This window comes from Anas acuta, chromosome 1, assembly GCF_963932015.1.
Source record: "Anas acuta chromosome 1, bAnaAcu1.1, whole genome shotgun sequence".
NCBI lineage: Eukaryota > Metazoa > Chordata > Aves > Anseriformes > Anatidae > Anas > Anas acuta.
Window position 1 is genome coordinate 180,801,648 of NC_088979.1, and position 16,468 is coordinate 180,818,115.

General features: G+C 36.8%; 1 protein-coding gene across 2 annotated transcripts in view; it reads right to left on the reverse strand.

The window, feature by feature from the left end:
• Positions 1–4,921: 4,921 nt before the first annotated feature.
• FAM3C (FAM3 metabolism regulating signaling molecule C) overlaps positions 4,922–16,468 on the reverse strand; it is a 34,191-nt gene continuing 22,644 nt past the window's right edge. For both annotated transcript variants that reach the window (XM_068669590.1, XM_068669589.1), the window contains exons 6-10: positions 11,649–11,707; positions 10,260–10,310; positions 9,723–9,807; positions 7,522–7,648; positions 4,922–6,471 (exon numbers count right to left, since the gene is read on the reverse strand). In XM_068669590.1, the coding sequence (XP_068525691.1) occupies positions 6,382–6,471; positions 7,522–7,648; positions 9,723–9,807; positions 10,260–10,310; positions 11,649–11,707 (412 nt within the window). In that variant the 3' untranslated portion in view covers positions 4,922–6,381. The remainder of the gene's footprint in view (positions 6,472–7,521; positions 7,649–9,722; positions 9,808–10,259; positions 10,311–11,648; positions 11,708–16,468) is intronic.

A 16,468-nucleotide genomic window follows, 5' to 3' on the forward strand; every position in this document is an offset into this window, starting at 1 on the left:
ATAACCTGCCAAAGATGCTAACTGTGATTCCTTTCCTAACTGTATCCTGCTGGGTGACCCGGAGTACCCCAGTCCACTAACACTAGCAACAGTGCATGTGGTGTCATGACTGCTTCTTGTTTCACACACAGATTTGCAATAATGATGTTTAGGATTTTAAATAACCTCACATTTTTTTTCACTTTTGGTGAACTAGCACAGTGTATTTCATGGTCAGGTGATAGCTAACACCTAGCTGAGAAGCAGGGCTTTGCACCTCTGCCTCCAATGAGCATACCTAAGGAGGGGAAGTAGTAGCAGTTTTCTGACTCCAAATGGGAATTTGTGGGCAAAGGACTTGTTCATAGTCACTTAAAAAATCAGTGACAGACCTGGGTATTTTTTTTTTTTTAAATAGGTAGGTCTCCTGATTACGAACCTAATGCTTCAGCTATCTGATCATTGCATTTGCTTCTCAACTCATATAGTTTGAAATCTGTGGTTTGCCAGCCAGGACTACACAGAAACCCTCCCAGTAGTGGCTGCTGGGCCAGTGCTGCTGTAGAGCTCAGTGCAGTGTTGAAGGATAGGCAAAAACTACAATAATCAGTTGGATAATTGTGTTTCCTAAACATGGACTCTTGGGGTTTCTGTTTCTGGAAGGTGAATATGCTTTTTTCCCTTCATAAATGATAAATTCATCTGAAGGGAATGACATTTGTGAACTCCATGTTAAATGAATGCTAGAGATAATTAATGTTAAATTACTAACTAATACGAAATACTAATGCTAAAATACATCACACTAAGCACTTAATGCCTGTCCCAGGTTCCTCTGTCACACTGAACTGACAATGATGTAATCCCACAGACAGCTCTGTTAACTAATGGATGGTTTACTCAGCAGAGAATGTGAAATGACAATTAATCCTCTCTGGCCACTCTGTCAGCACTGCAGGGCTGAAAGCGTGGTGGCAGACAGGGCTATGACGCTGCGATTTATTTCAGCCACCAGATAACACTGCCTGGTGAAGCCTCCAGCACAGGCTGGAAGCGGGATGCCAGGGCTGATTTCTGTAGAAGGTAGCTGCCACCTTGTTTGTGCAGCAAAGCAGTGTAATAGAGATAGGGTAGCTAAGATGGACACACACGTGGATTTTAGATGCATTAATTGAACTGGGAAAAGATACAGAGATTCATTACAAGAGTGCCATATACCTTCTGAAATGCCTTGCTGATTCCGAGCCAGCAAACAGGCATGCATCCTCATCTCAGCTAGATGATCAGAGCCTATCTCAGGGTTTGGCCGTGTTATTTTCCTCTCAGCCTTGCTGTTTTTGTGACTATGCAATGTAATTTTAAATGAGCTGCACATTTCCTTTGTTAATTCTTCAAAAATCTTTTCAGCCCTTATTTTGATATTTTATTTTTTAAATATCACATTTTATGTGCACTAGGATGTCCCAATTTAAATGCTGAAACTTCTGACTGGGTAAGACTTCTATTATCATTTTCTCCAAAGTCCTGAAAAAAATACATTAAAAATGTATACGTATTTTGTTGTGGAGCAGAATGACACTTTTCATAAGCACTTTTCTAGACCAAAAGCTTGATACCACACAAGGGGTTTAAAAAAATATAATAAAAGACTAAGTATTATTTATGTGGCTGATCATTTACTGTCTGTGATGAAAGGTCGATTGTGCCTTGTGCTAGTAGCGCAAAACCAGCTGATGGCTAAAACATCTTTCGCACAGACCAATCAGCCCCATAATCCAAGAAATTAACTTGACACTATGGTATCTCTGTGAACTAAAAAATATTTTGACGTTAGCACACTGAGTTTTTAGAGAATCTATAAATCATTAAGAGAACCAACATGCAGAGGACATCAAAGTACAAATCAATGTTAGTTTAAAATGTACTAATGGGATTTAAAACAAAATAAAAAACAATTTTGGCTAGTCATTGCTGATTATGCCAACGGGAGCAAATACAAAAATTGCCTGAAGCTTAGAGAATAAAGTTGTTAACTTTTATACTTGCTGATTTTGGAAAATTGACTGTGGTTTCACAGCTGGTTTGCCTGCTGGGTTGGCTGAGCACGTTCTCACCCTCCTTAACCCCATGCTGCCCCCAGCCCCTGGATCAGTTTAGCAATATGTTTCATGGAAACACACCACAAACAAGAACTTTGGCTGAGCCTGGAGCAGCAAACTCAGCTACAACACACCGATAAGGACTTGGGGAGGTGACCAGGAGCAGTAACTTTTTGAGCTGACTGTGCTAACAAAGTCCCACAGTTGCAATGCTAAGAAACCAATCTAAGCATCTTACATTGTAATGCAAGAGGAATGGTTAATCATCTTTTTTGGGCTGTCTCTTGGGATCAGAAAGTTAATGGAGAGGATGAAGTGATTTATGTACATATTACGTAGTACACAATGTGCCTGGACTATTACAGTGCTCTATGCTGATCCCCACCCCTCTCCATATATATGTAATAAAGCCTTGAAACAAAGTTTTATTTTCTACATGCCCCAAAGGATAATAAACAGGTTATCTGTGTTGTGCCACATGCGTGTCAGGCGCTTTAGAGAAAATATGAGAGTGCAGATATAAAAGCCAGAAATCAAGACATTACCCACTGATTTTTCCACTTGGAAAGGATGATTCAGCTGCCAAGATCTGGAACCTTGAAGGTGTACTGATAAAGAAAATGTTGAAATATAATTAGAAGATAATTAGCCAGAAGGGATTGCTGTATCACAGGAAAAAAAAATGCAGGCTATGCCCCACAGAAGACAGCACTCCCTTCCGCCACCATCCATCAAGCTCACTGAGGAGACGTGATCCCGTTCTAAGCTGGGAGTGCCTTTTTCATGTCAACAATGCTGTGTCCTGCTATGAGCAACACCCTAAGAAATGAACAGACATTTATTTCTGTGGGAACAAAATATTACAAGAATGAGATCTTAAAAGATAAATGCAAGATTAAAGGGACTGGGTTGTATGTCCTAGTACGGAAATGGTAGGGCCTGGAAGAAAATAAAAAGACGATTTCCTACCTAGCAGGACAAAGATCAATTTTTAGTTTGCTAAGAATTAATCATTAATTTTCAGCAAAGAAGGTTTTATAATGATCCAAATCTACCTAGATGGATGCATAAGCAAAGGAAGAATACCTGAGGAACCTGATTTAGCCTGGGTCTATGAAGGATACATTAGATCTTGGTTGTAAGGATGAAAGGGACTACTACAAGAAAAGAGAGGTGAAACTACAAGTGGTTTTAAGCTAGCCTGGTTCTAAGGCCAAAGTTAAGGTCATGAGAAATTTAATGAAACATCTCAAGTAAAGCATGTTCTCTCTCACCATTCTTCATTTTTTTGTCCATGCTGCCATGCAGTTCTTCCTCCACAGAAGGAAGAGGCAGCAGCAGGAGGTGCTTGAGCCCCAGTGTTTGCTCCTTTTTGGTACGCTGGTCAGACGGCAATGAGCAGGGTCCCTCATACCTTCAGTACAGCATTGGAAGCAACTGCCATCTCATGGTATTACATCTGAGACTGAACTAGCTGGGACACTTCCATCTGCAATGGGCTGATAGCCAGGAAAGCTTCCCAGCAGCTTCCAGCCTGGGCTCCACCCCAGACAGTTTCTGTAGGAGCTACAGAGTCCTTCCCATCTGCACACAGGAAAGTCAGTCAACACACACTGGTAGCATTACTTTATTTCCCCTCCCAATTTATCCACCTGGCTTCTAAACTGCAGCTAATCCAAACAGTTTAGGGGCCATTATGTACACATTAAGCATTTACAAGTCTTGTCAGCATCTGAGGGAATCAAATGCCACATTAAGACATCTGGAAAGCACAACATGCCAAGCAAAGAGAAGCCTTTTCTGAACCAGCACTTGGGAAACTAAAGTTGTTAATCCCTCTGCTCTTTCAAGAAAACAATGATCATGAAAGACGCTAGGGAAGATGCAGAGGGTATGTAAAGGCAGAGATCCTCAGCTTCTTTCTTAAGCCTCATCTGTTTCACGTAAAACACTGATAGTAGAGCAGTTGAGAGCTGTAGCTTGCAATGAAGTCTTCAGGAGGCTTGGATCCCAGCTGTGCTCCTTGGGCAAAATGAAGTCACAGTCTTCTCACCCTCTTCTCACAGCTGCATTTTTTGAGGCAGACATGCTCCACATCTTTATTTCCTTCCTTCACTGCTGTCGTAAACATGCTGTAGATGTTCCCATCAACTTGTGTAGGAAAATACATATCCGGGAGCTTTGTCACGCAGATACCTTTGCATGAAGCTATTTGTACAAAATGCCTTCATCCTCACACCTCACAACATCCTCCCACAAACTGTAGAAGACACTAGGGAGGCCATAGAAGTAAGCTTCCTGCTTGGTCAGTTAAATTAAATTTAATTGCAAGGTGCATCCATCAAAATCACAAAAATCAATTGATTTAAGGGAAAATTACAAAAAATAACGTTACCAGTTTATTGTTTTAAAAACTGTTTTTAAATGTTTTGTGGCAGGTCCACCTTCAGCAGGTTAAACAATCAGAATATATTTACTTCCTTCAGATTGCTGGGGGGTAAAAAAAGGCACAAACTTAAAGATGAGGGCTAAAAGAGGTCTGATTTCAGTTCTGTTTCTTACCCATTTCATTTTGCAGAGGAAATCTGAACTTTTTAATTTGATGGATGAAATATGCACTGACATTCAAAATCAAGAATAAAGACAATAGTGCAAAGAAACTATTAATACTTGTTTTTTTGTTGTTTTTCTCTTTCCTTAAGACCCTGCCAACTACCTTCAAATTTTTTTCCATTATTATTTTGGACAGCAGCATAACCAATGTATTTATGTGAAAATCCCAGGACTTAGGAAACCAGTTTTTCACAATACCCTACTGTTATGAAATAAAATTTATTTTCTGATTGATAGAAATGAGGGTTTTACTTTATTTGATGACAAAGATATACATGATTTTGACACATCCTCCTAAACAAGAAAATCTGAAAGATTTAACAAAAACAATTTCACCATAATAAGGTGCTTTTATTGCTGTTCTACATTAAACTTGAGGGAAAACCACATTATTTAACAAGCTAGTTAAACATACAGAACAATTCAGAGTCCAGACTTGCTCTGATATCACAGGTTATTTGACTTGAAAAGCAATTCCCAATATTGCTTGAAATTTTTAGTGCACACATCCATCTCAGAAGACATCAATGGTAACAGTATTCGATCGCCACTGTTTTCAGCTTAGGCTGTGGGTACCTGAAAAATCCTTTGTGGTTTTTGTGCCATGGTACTAGCTAGAAGTTGTTGAAGATTGTACCAGAACTCATGGCATGAAACTTCAAGAGATTATAATCTATTCTGTGACAGCCCCTATTTCTTGAATACCAACACTTTCAGTTACACCATGCTAACTTGGTTTCAGTGAAAGCTCAGGTGGGCCATACTTAAAAGAAACTGAAGTTTCCAACAAAAGCTGCTTTCTGACAGCTCTGATATGAGCTAAAGAATAAGGCCACTTCAACTTGGTCCATTTTTTTGCTTTGAAAAAAAAAAAAAAAAAAAAAGAAAATTGTCAGTTAAGTTTGAATGTTACACATTACATAACCTTAGATACAATGCTTTTGTTAATACCTCACTGTAAGCACAAATTACCTCAGTTTACATTAGATGTAACATAGGCAGTAAAGGTTCATAATGTTGTACCCTGAAAACTGCTGCTAGAAGGCAGACACTATGGATACATTTACTTTTGTTTTCCTCCTAGTAAAAATAATTCATATTGTGCTTTTTGTGGCATATCTGTATTTAAGTATCATGTTTTCTTCCTTTGTTAGAGTATTTGGTTTTGGTGGGGAACTACAAAATAAATTTCTGGAGCACTTGTTATTAGAAAAACCAATTAGCTTCAATAAAAAGTGATGCTGCCACTAAAAAGGCAGAGGATAAAAAAAATTAAAGCTTTTTATTAACTTATGACTAAAATCTACATATTCCACAAAGGTTATATACTCACAGCAATATTAGAAGACAGTACATTTGTCAGGATCTATTTATTATTGGCATATGCAATTTATTAGCCAGTTGACCTACGAGATATTATTTACCATAGGCAAACTAAATACTGTGCTTTTAAGAAACCTGTTTAGAAATGATTTGATGTTTATTTTGAACATATTTACAAAAAGGATTTTTATGTGTTAGCAATAAATAATCCCGATATTCAAAAGGTCAGTGCTCATGCACACACTGACAAGATGGTTGCATGCTTAAAAATATTATTTACAGTACAGTCTCCTTCATAGCCCTCTCTCTAATAACAGCAGAAAGTGCATTTTCTTCCATTTTAATTCTTCTTTCCTTTTGTTTTGATTTAGTCTTGCTTCTGAGGGATACAGCCTTCCATCTCAACAACTTCTGGCCAGCCTTCATATTTGTTTGTATCCTTGTTGTTCTTTATATGCTGTAAATAGAAAATATCAACCTACTGTTAATGTGAAGTCACTTACCCTGTTGCTTTACGCATGGCTTTAAAAGACACTTCTTTGTAATTATTTTCAGGAAACAGACAAAGAGATGATGTTAGTATTAACCTCTTGTGCTTTTTAAGTATCATCAAATACAACAGCCTCTCAGTACTCTCCACGGAAAGTTGAAAGTTGCTTGTTCAGACAAGTATATGCTAAAAACAGGTGAATCTGACTAGTGAAAACATTTTTAAAATTTATCATGGATGTTTATTCAGCAAGAGAAACAAGCAAGGAAAAGATCAACTGCCAAGAAAACATAAACCACTAGGTTTAAGTTAAATAAGAACACTAAACTTACAGGGCAGATTTTATGAAAACTACATAAGGCTGAATTTTATTTATTTATTTATTTTAAATTAAGGCTTTTCCAAGAAGCAATCATCTGCTGCCAGGTAAGACATTACTGCCTCCAAGAGTTTGCCATTGCTCCTACACTAGTTCCCAGTCCCTTGAAAGTTGGCAAAAAAGAAAACAGGCTTGCTCTCCAAGTACAAAGCTACCTTTACTGGTAATTAAAGGCAGCAATGACATATGTTGAATTGCAGCTATTAAAGTATGTGGATATGTTTAGTTTCACAAGTTTTCCTAGGCAGCAGTAATTTCTGACAGAAGAGCAAAGTGAACAGCTGGGAACACGAACACCTTAACTACAACTAATCTGTCAGAGGTTAGCAGGTCTAAAAATGAATGTTATGCAGTAAATTTTGAATTATCAGTTTAATTGAATCCATCAAAATGAATTAATCTAGTTATTGGGTTACTAAAACCCACCCACAGAAGATTTTTTTCTTCTTATTTGTGAATCATGATGGAATTATTCTGCACATTTAAAAGGGGGAGACTAATCAAGGAACAAATTTGAAAATAACACTGTGTGCCACTACTGCAATATCTAATTTGAACAAACTCAAGGCATTTATAAAACATTCTAAGCCTTTATTAATGTAGGCTGTTGAATTCCACTAAGTTATAGAATAACAGACCTGTTCAAATGGACTTTTAGTTTTAATTCCTTTTCCACCACAGAAGACCCAGTTGTCTCTAAAGCCAAGGTTAGTGATGGACGTGCTTCCCAATTCAGCAATCAGTTTCCGTGCTTCCTCATTAAGCCTTGAGCAAAACAGAGAAATTCAATATGTAAATAAAAATACACATTCTCAGAGCTTTCACTGTTCAATGCACCATTTAGCTTCAATCTGGTTAAATATAGTTTAAGTAAGCCAACACCGGGAAAGATCTATCTTTTAAAATCAGATAACGATAGTTTTGAAATAAGCTGATCTTATGAGCTCTGCTCTTTGATATTATTATCTCAAGCAACCAGCACACAAACCTATCAGTACACCAACAAAAGCCAAGAACCCTATATTTTCAAAATTTATACATACAACTCAAGGAATTTTAGCAATTCTCTCGGCAGCTAAAAAAAGTCAACCTTTAAAGTAAACACTGTTTTGCAGACTTAAGTTGAAGCCTAGATAAAACACGAGCTCTCTTAGGTTAAAAGAATGACCTAAATGCACAAAAGAAGTTCTTGTTTGCTCAAGGCAAATAATTTAAAATTCAGAATGCTACCCCACAGCATGGTTCAGTGCCTGTAAGTCTATGTAGGATAATACAGAAGATAAAATTATTCTGTAGGAGACAAAACCTCTAAACAGCAGCTCTTTATTTCTTCCTACCAGTTACTATATTTGCCCGATTACCAAACATCACACACAACTTCTGATTATTACTACTTACTGAGATATAGTTGTGTGACTCACCTTAACAAAAATGATAAAAAAATGATTACTTAATTTACTTTGGAGGTTATTTGTACCACCCACGCTTCAAGTTTCCACAGCATTGGTGCAGCTTATACTTAAATAAAATCCACAACCTCACTTTTTTTTTTTTTTTAATCTTTTAAACATGATTGTTCTTCACATTTTTAGTTACTTCCAAGCACTGGCATTTATGATTAATATCAAGTTTCAATGGCATGGTTTGGGCTATTTTTGCAATATTACTAACGAGTACTTCCTGGCTATCAGGAAGAATGGGTCTTCCTTTTTAGCTTTGAAAAAACACCAGCTGAGACACGATTATTGAAACAAACTTACTGTACTTATCTAAATATTAAAGAACAACAATAGTTGGAGATCCAGCCTTGTGATAAAGAAACATTAAATAGTTTTCTTCTTCCCAAAGTAGTGAATCTACAGACCCTTTCCACCATTTACTGCAAATACCACTCATTTCAAAGTCAGGATTTTGTCATCAGAAAGCTACTCCTACAGCAGAAATAAGTTGTGGATAACAAATTGCATCAAAAGAGGAAAAAGAACGTACAGAACCCATTAAAAAGTTAAATAAGTCTAAAACAGGAGGAAAAGAAAAAAAATCATTTTTCACTACAAAAAGTAATCCTTTTGACAGTATGACTTAAGTATGGAATAAATCTATTCTTTAGATCTGTATTGTAACCCCAATACAAATTTCTACAGTAATTTTACTACCTATTCCAGAAGATCAAAGCTGAGAAGGTTGGAAGATACTGCTGAAAGAGTACTAAAACCTCTTATGATATGTCTATTGTCTAAACTGAAAAGCTTGATAGTTGAACAGTTCCAAACTTTGAGGCCAACAAGCGTGAGGCTCACACCAGTAAAATCTCGGACCTCAAAACAGGAAGGGTACATGTAGACTTTGTAGCAACGGTCTGTGAACATTTTTAACTACCACACTCTGTCCTGGAGTTGTTCTGATAAAAGTGCTGGATGAAACAGACCAATTTCCATCAGAGGGTGTGTTCTCATAGCCATGTCCCATTTGCCCTACACTGTCTTCTTGTTGCATCAACACCTTTTCTCTGAGGGGTTAAAAAAAAAAAATCAGCATTTATGATTTGCAGAAAACGCTTGGGATATTTCTGCTAATATGCCTAATTTTATAGTTTATTGTTTCTCTGTTGTTAGGGATCATGAAAGTATAGAAATAAATCTATGTAAATATCACGTTGGGATCATTAAATGAATCAGCTGAAAACATAGTTTACAATCCCATATCTTGCAAGAACAAAGCTTTATCAGAAGTGGTTGTGTGATAAAGAATGCTTGTTTTTTCTTTTTTTTTTTTTTTCCAGGTACAAAACAGCATTTAAAATGTTAAGCAATATTAACTGCATAAATTTATGACATACTTGGTTGCACCATCATCATATGTTCCCATTAACACTATGGTTCCATCCTGGATGGACTTAAGAAATTCAATAAATGGTGCCACATCTGGAAAGAGAACACAAAAAAACCTCACATAAGCACCAATCATTAGATATATTATAATAACCTGCAACATCTATTTAATTTAGACATTGCTAAATTAATAATTATTATTATTTATAATTGTACATTTATAACAAGATCGTAAGTGTGAGAAAGATAAAATGCACAAGGAAGAACTCTCATTTTATATTAAGGGTTTCATCTATACTGTGTAAAGACATACCTGCTAGTGGGAACTACTCAGGAGAATGAGCAGGTGTGATTAAATGCACCATTCTCCTCTTCTCTCTCCCCATCCCCCTTTGTGTTTCTCTAAAGTGGCATTCTCCTCACAATTATAAAGGCTGAGGTCAAGCTTAAACCACCACAGCAAACAGAGCCTAGAGGGGGCACACACAAGCACATGCACACAGTCAGGTTGCTTCTCTCTAACCAGCTAGGATAACTGCACTTACCTCCTCCCCACATATCAAAGAATTTAGTGTCTAATGGTTCTCCTGTTTTACCTGAAGAAAAAGAAATACGTGGTTTAATGAAATAGCCAAAGGTACTTCACAGACAACATGCCCAATTCCTCTTAATGACTGTCAGAAAAAGTGCTGAAGACACTCTATAAATCAAGTACTTCTATCTTTCATGAAGATTTCTCCTTAAACACTACAGCCATTTGTGAAAAGCTAAGAGGGGGGAAAAAAAGATAGAAGATGCAAACTGATTTTACATCAAGTTAAACATAAAAAAAACAACACAGAACACCCTCAAGAAAGAGCAATAAAGAAAATGCACTTAGCTTTTTTTTTTTTTTAAAAAAAAAAGTTCTTTTTGCAAAAAAAGAGTACAGTTATAGTTTGCTTTTAGTACCACATAGGAAGCAAGAAAGATCAAAATTACACTGCATGTTCTGCTACAAACTGGAATTTCTTAGCCCATGTAAACTTTTAGAATAAACAGAGAAGAAAGTGGGTATTGTATGTTCATCACCATTTTTACTGCACTGTCTACAACGTCAGTATTTGATGGAATGTAGAGTTTTGTTTTTAATAGATACATCACATAAAATCTGTAAGACAAGGAGAAAGACTGGCAGCTATATAATATGGAACTGGGAGGTTTGTTTTTGAACAGACTGAGACAATTTAGGAGGGCAAAATAGGATTAAGTGAGTATTGTTCAAATCATGTGTTAGGTGATATAAACCTAAGTACGATCCAAAAATAATATGAATTTATATTGCTGTGAACTGACAAAGTACTATCTTGCTGCTACAAGAAATTGCTTCCTACATATAAAGGACAAAATTGTCAGTACTGACATTCAGTTTAGCTTTCAAGCTGACACACAGGTAAATTTATTAATGGAAGTTAAGAAACCTGAATATATAACATGGATGTATTTGGGGACAAGATCTCTATATATGGAGTAATAGAATATACTGATTTCAAACTAGGAAATAATGAACTGTCTTTTTCATGTAGTAACACTGTTAAATAGGTTTCACTGAAAACAGTATGAGAAGAATTTGGTGTACAGAATTTTATTAGTGGTGGCAATATACAAATTCAAGAGACACACCATTAGAAAGTTATCTGATGTATCGCTAAAATAATGACAATGGAACTCTGCATTATTACACATTTCCAGAAACAAAAATGCTCTAAGTTTTTCTACTTTCAAACTGTATACTAACAAAAACATGTAAGTACCAAAATTTGACGTTATCTCAGTGTACGTATGCTGAATACTGCCTCTTCTCTTCCTCTTTGTACTTCATCATCCCTTAACAGGGCCTTAAATTTCAGGAAGAATTTTAAAATGAAGACACTGCTCACTTAAACATCACTTACCATTGACCAAGGCCACATTTATTCCTCTGCCAACATTATTTTTAACTCCACTCATTAAACTGAAACAAAATAAACAATTTAATTTGTAATAGGACAATCTTCTGATATGTAGTATTTCAATTTTAAACAGGAACGATTAAATCATAAGATGTGTATCTTAAAGACCATGTGCCCATGAGTACTTAAATGAAGCAAAGTCTCCTACGTGCCTTTACGGAACCACTGAACTGAGAATGATAGATCTAATGTCCCTAATTGTACCCACTTAGCTTGAAAAAAAAGATGATTAAATGCTCAAAGTATGTGTGTATTAAAAATGCCAACAAAAGTAAAGTGCTATCAGTGCAGTTAATGAAATTCCTTGAAGTTAAGGAGCCTGAAACATGAAGAACAATTTGAGGGGCTTAGCACAGTCACGTAACCAACATTTTATGCTTTTTTTAAGCATAGGATGAACATAATCGTTAATGAGTTTAAAAGTTAACTGAACCAAAGTATTTAAAATGAATACTGCAGCATCACAATACTAAACAAGAAAGTCAGTGTAGACATGTTTCCTGTGACAGACAAAAGTAACTAAGCCCAAGGGAAATAGTCAATATATTGATGGGACTTTAAACAAAAAGTGACTATAATCTTGGAGTACCATTAGACATCCCAACAAAACCACCACAGTCTACGACAACAATTACTTGGCCAAACTCAGAGCAGAAAAGGAGCTCAGAAAGTACAGAGACACTGTGAAATGGCAGCTGTTCAGAGCTGTAAAGAAGAGCTAATGGGAATGTTAAGACTGTTAGCTACGGTGCCTTGGGCCATGGTGAGGGTACCACTCCAGTGAGAGGAAGCTCACAGATGATCTCATTATTTTTCACTGGCACTGTATGAAGATCTCCGTTCTACCTACAGGCCCTAAATATTCCAGCAGTTCCACTTTGAAGCTAGGACTAAAAGCATTAACATAAGCAAGGAGAAACAGGAATAAGGGTTAAAACCCTATGAGGACAGTTAAGAAATCTTCAGCTCAGATTTAAGAAAGCATTTCAGCATAAGCATACTGGAGCATATCTCATCAATTCCAAACACACTCTAACAAATGTGTTAATTCCTTCCTGACCAGGGCTGCTTTGACTTCCCTAGCTTGCTCTAAGAAGGGGCTGGCAAGCTTGTACAACCCTTCTATCTTCAAAACTTTTATCAGGTAACTTCTTTTGTGGCCACATGATTTTCAGGTCATGTCTGAGCAACTATTCAATGTTTCACAAGGACTGCATGCTTGCACACACCACTGCAACATCCCATACTAATTCATTACTCATCCCATACTAATTTGTTACTCACCCCATTCTAATTCTTTACTCATGAGCTAGCAACAAGAAATGCTCTGTTACAAAGATGATGATAGAACCTTCCTCTCTGATGGTGTCTGTTGCACTTAGGATGAAGATACAAGCCAAAATTTAGATCAAATTCATACAGACAACACCATATCTGGGACAGACTCAGTATCAGCGATTTCAGAGAGGCAGTGAATGCCCACTAGTTAATGGCAACTCTTTGTATGGTGGCTTCAGTTTTATAGCAGTAGTAATCGGAGATGAAAGATACCATATTCTTTTGTCAGCCCTCTAACATATCATCTGCCAAACATTTGTGATTAGAAGAGGACTTGTAATTTTCTTTTAAAATATGGAATTCAGTTTTGGTCAGTAGGGAGTTACAGAAGCATTTTAGCCGCTGGAAGTCCATTACTTCTGTGATCACATCATTTTCACATCATGTCTAGGCATCAATTCTAAGCAACAGAAACATATGGCAAATAGACTGAAAAGAAATAAAACAAAACCAATGAAGTTCTGAATGCATTCCTTTGGTCATAGAAGATGGATTTTAGTTTACTAAAAAGATTAAGAACTTAGTTTAGTTTTTAACTACGATTCTCAGTAAATAAACTGAAGTCAAAAAACTTCCAATACTGGGTTAATTAGGCACTGAAAAACCACACACACCTAACAGCTATGATGGACTTCAGACACCAAAAAATCCTGCAAATATGAATACCAGAAGTAAAATAATTATTAAAGGTGGATGCTGTAAGATCCTGCTATATGGTTACTGCGGCATAAACATGGAACTGGCTTCTTTACAGAAGAAAAACTGCATGTTGCTAGTAAAGAGGTATAACACTATTGCTCCTTTTAAACCCATCACATAGCAACCACAATATTTAATATTTTGACAATGACTGCAGTATATTATTTTTTAGTTTGGATTACGCCCTTCCAATACAGAAAAGCAAGACCATAACTGAACATCTACAGAGCAGAGCTCCCACCACAGTCCAAAATATCTATACAATAAAAAGGAAACACTGAGCACTTAAACGCACTCCCAATTACACTAGCAGTTTCACTACTGTCAAACTAAATGACACCCTTGTTTAATACAGAGCAAAAGCCTATGCTGTAAATATTACAAACAATTTATGAAACCTTGTTCCTGCTTCTGTGTCTTGGAAGCACAAGGAAGAATATCAAGAAAAATTCAGCAATCCCGACTTAACCAGAAAACAGCGTTTTGCAGGATTGTCAAAAACATCGCTACAAAAAGAGCTACTAAAAATAAAGTAAGTCCCTTCACAGTTCTGAGACACTGCTTTACACACCTGAGATGGCTTGTGTGCTGTCACAAATACTAGTGGGTGTAATGTGAATGCTTTCTCACAGGAGGGCAGTAGTTTACCAGTTTTAGAATTCTTCCGAAAACTCACAATCAAGAAATGATGTCAGCTTTTGAACGAGAAGTCAAATGTATTATGAACAAAGGAGAAGATAATATAAAATTAATCAATCCTGCTGACGGACACTTCAATAGACTTTAAAAATCCTCCTCAGAAGGAATTAGCAAAGCTTTTTGCCAATTGAAACAGAACTTAAGACCCCAATAGTTATGCAGTAAGTTGTACACCAATATTAAAAGAATAGAGGATTTCTTGACAGTCACTATTTTTCATCACTTGCTTCAATGAAATATTCATATTGTTGTTCATGTCTCCCCAAAAAAATCTCTCCTTAGTTAACCAGTAAGCAAGACACTTAAAAAGCCTACAGTCCTGATGTTAAAATATTACTTGCAGTCTCATAACTTTTCATCAGTGAATCACCCTAAATCTTTGCAGATATTAAGCTTCCTAGCAACCAGGCTGAGATGCTGGCAAATTTTGGAACATGAACAAAAAAATCTCTCTGCAGGGAGACTGGATAAGATTTTCCAAGGCTGTAAAAGGAATGAATGCTACGAATGAAGAGAACCAAGCAGCTAGAAATAGTTTTTAGATCACATAAAAATATTTTTTTCATTTTATTTTAATTAGAGAATAAAGTGATAGAAAATATAATCCAGTACTTACAGATTTTACAGACCTAAACACTAACTGATCGCTTATCCTATTTATGAGTTTTGCTGTTCACAGAAATGTTGCCATTTGCTCTAGAATTAGTGCTGACTGCTGTATGTGCTATCTGTACCACCCTGTACTTACATAGCATGGGCTGAGAAACAGCTAAACTGGGGTAGTTTAAATGTAGATGGAAGGCAAAGGCTGATTATTAAAAAAAAATGTATTTATTACTTCTGACAATGCTAACAGCATGTCTTTGCTGCCACATGTCATTCAAAATTGAGTGGATAGATTATATCATACAAAATGGCATGCTGTGGGTGACAATGAGCAGTAGCAACCTAAGAGCAAAGAAACAGAGTCTAAAAATAAACATTAATATTCTAGTTATAAGGATTACCCAAAGTTATTCAGTTAAATACTCTAGACATAATATTGTTAACAATACTGTGTTGAAACTACTGTTATTAGAAATACAGGGCTTGAATATTTTTTCAAACAGTTCCTTTCTTCAACGAGGCTAAGTGCCAGGTCCTGCACCTGGGGCACAACAACCCCATGCAGTGGAACAGGCTTGGGGAAGAGTGACTGGAAAGTTGCCTGGCAGAGTAGGACCTGGGAGCACTGCTCGACAGCCAGCTGAACATGGGCCAGCAGCATGCCCAACCAAGGCCAACAGCATGCTGGCCTGCATCAGAAATGCCAGCAGGACCAGGGAAGTGACTTAGCTCTGGTGAGATCATATCTTGAGTACTGTAGTGAGTGGCCCAACGCAGAACACAAGAAGGATATTGAGTTGTTTAAGTTTGTGCACAGAAGAACAACGAAGCTGGTGAAGGAAGTAGAAAGCAAAGACTTATGAGGAGTGGGCTGAGGGAACTGTGGTTCTTTAGTCTGGAGAAGAGGAGGCCAAGGGGAGACCTCATCACTCCCTGCAACTACTTGAAAAGAGGCTGTAGTAAGGAGGATGTCGGTCTTTTTTTCAGGTGACAAGCAATAAAACACAAGGAAACAGTCATAAGCTCCACCAGAGGAGGTTTGGATTAGATGTTAGAAAGAATTTCTTCAGGGAAAGAATTGCAAGCATTAGAATGGGATGTCCAGAGAAGTGGCAGACTTCCCATCCCTGGAGGTTCTTAAGAGAAATGTGAATACGGCACTACAGTACATGGTTTAGTGATGGGCTTGATTGTTCAGGTTGATGGTTGGATTAGAGGTTGAAAAAGACCTTCAAGATCGTAAATGATTCCAATTCATTTCACAGTTCAATTTTTCAGTTTAATTAATAGTGCTGATGGTAACTAACTACCAATCTTTAAAACATTTTTTCCTTTTGAAGAAATGTGGTAAAGAAAAGTTGAAAATATGTTCTGTCTCCGGTACAACATAAACAGGTAATTTAAAAGATGACTTGCAAAAG